The sequence below is a fragment of the Lycium barbarum genome, chromosome 5 (genome assembly GCF_019175385.1).
Source record: "Lycium barbarum isolate Lr01 chromosome 5, ASM1917538v2, whole genome shotgun sequence".
Taxonomy (NCBI): domain Eukaryota; kingdom Viridiplantae; phylum Streptophyta; class Magnoliopsida; order Solanales; family Solanaceae; genus Lycium; species Lycium barbarum.
Window position 1 is genome coordinate 136396659 of NC_083341.1, and position 1638 is coordinate 136398296.

The 1638-nt window shown below is 50.7% G+C and overlaps 1 protein-coding gene across 1 annotated transcript; it reads left to right on the plus strand.

Annotated features, from left to right (window-relative positions):
- The first annotated feature begins 496 nt into the window (after positions 1-496).
- On the plus strand, positions 497-1156 carry LOC132639877 (uncharacterized). Its single transcript, XM_060356264.1, has one exon. It carries the CDS (start codon positions 497-499, stop codon positions 1154-1156), a length of 660 nt encoding a protein of 219 aa, XP_060212247.1.
- Positions 1157-1638: the final 482 nt, after the last annotated feature.

Below are 1638 nucleotides of genomic sequence, written 5' to 3' on the forward strand. Positions count from 1 at the left end.
CTCCAAGTTCCTCTACTCCTGCTCCGAGGGTGGATAAATTTGAGGATATGTTCGCAGGTACTCCTCCTGCAACCGACGAAGCTGCAGGGTTCGGGCATCTCCCGATCCCTCGAGCCACGAGGTCGGCTAACCGGACCTCCGACTCTGGGGCCAGGGACGGCTTGGTGCGTATTTTTCCAGCTCCAAGTGTAGAGCCGAGGAGAACGAGATCGATTACGGTTACCGTTCCCGAAGACTGTAGCTTTCTCTCTCGCCCGGTGGGTGTGGCGAGCTATCTGAGGCCATTGTCTCGGATTCAGACAAGCGCAAGGTGACCAGGGTCTCCTGGAAATGCCTTATGAACGAGGGCATGCATGCTGGCAATCGGGTAAGATTTTAGCCGTTTTTGGTATGGCTTTATCGAGAATTTTCTTTTCGTTTTATCCAAGTTTCTAATTTGCTTTGTTTGCAGAGTGTGGTGCTTGTCAACGAAGCCTTTGTCCGTGCCCAGCAAGAGATGGACGATCTAAGGGGCCAACTAGATTTCCAGGGCCGGGAGACGGAGAAGTATCTACACCTCCTCCGGGAGAAAGAGGAGGAGTTGAACCGGGCGGTCGCTGTTTTCAACCTCCGACCTGAGCTCGATGCGGCAAAGGCCGAAAACTGTCAGTTGAAGAGTGAGCTGGCTGCAATGACCGATTACAATCGGAGTCTCGAAGCTAACAAGATCGGTCTTAGCCGGGAGAATGCACAATTTTCCTCGAGGCTAGATGAGCTCGAGATCACCGTTTCTCAACTCCGGGGGGAGTTGGACTTGGTGAAGGCCGATGCTACAAGCTTGGCCGAGAGGAACCGTCTGCTCGAATCCGAGACTGCCCTGTACAAAGAGCGCATGAGGACGTTCGAGGAGAAAGCTGAGAAAAGGGCCCAGATGTATGAGAACCTAAAAGCCAAGCTTGTGGAGGCGGTTAACTCCAATGATGCTCTCAAGGCCGAGCTCGAAGCGGCCATTCGAAGGCAAGGTACCCTTGACAAGAACTGCGGTGTTCTTGCTGCAAAGCTGGCCAAGGCCGAGGCCGATTTGGATGAGGCTTTGAAGAATGTGGAGGCCGCCGAGGCTCATACTGCCATTGTTACCGAATATGAGAAGTGGAAGTCTCGGAGGATTACTCTCTAGCAGGCTGAGTGTGGTTTTGAGAACCTTCCGGCCTTGATACTCGAAGCCAAAGGGATTGAGGAGGAGGCCAACCGCGCTCTTGGGTCTGAATCAGATGACTCTGAGCGGACCGAGTCCGAACATTCCGCCTCCAGTCACGCCGGATAGCATAGGGCCTAAACTTTGGCTTTTATTTTATTTTTTTGCCCCTGTGGGACTTTGGTTTTTCGATGTACAAATATCCCTTTGTATAAATTTACATGAATGATAGATGCATCTTTCTTGTTTCTTTGTTTGAATGTTCATTACTATTTTTGTCAGAATCGCTGGTCCGTTTTGAGGGCTAGCTGACTCGTGGTCGTTAGCTCCCCGTGCTCATGGGATTTATCTAATGCCTTTTTAGAACAAGTAGACTCGTAGTCGTAAATTCATTGTGCTCGTAGGACTTACCCTTGGAGCCGATATTTTTGGCAATATTTTAGGGCCGTTATTTTTTCGGTGTT

Bases quoted from the DNA above. Each gene is read 5' to 3' on its own strand.
- LOC132639877 (XM_060356264.1), top strand. From the start codon at position 497: ATGGACGATCTAAGGGGCCAACTAGATTTCCAGGGCCGGGAGACGGAG.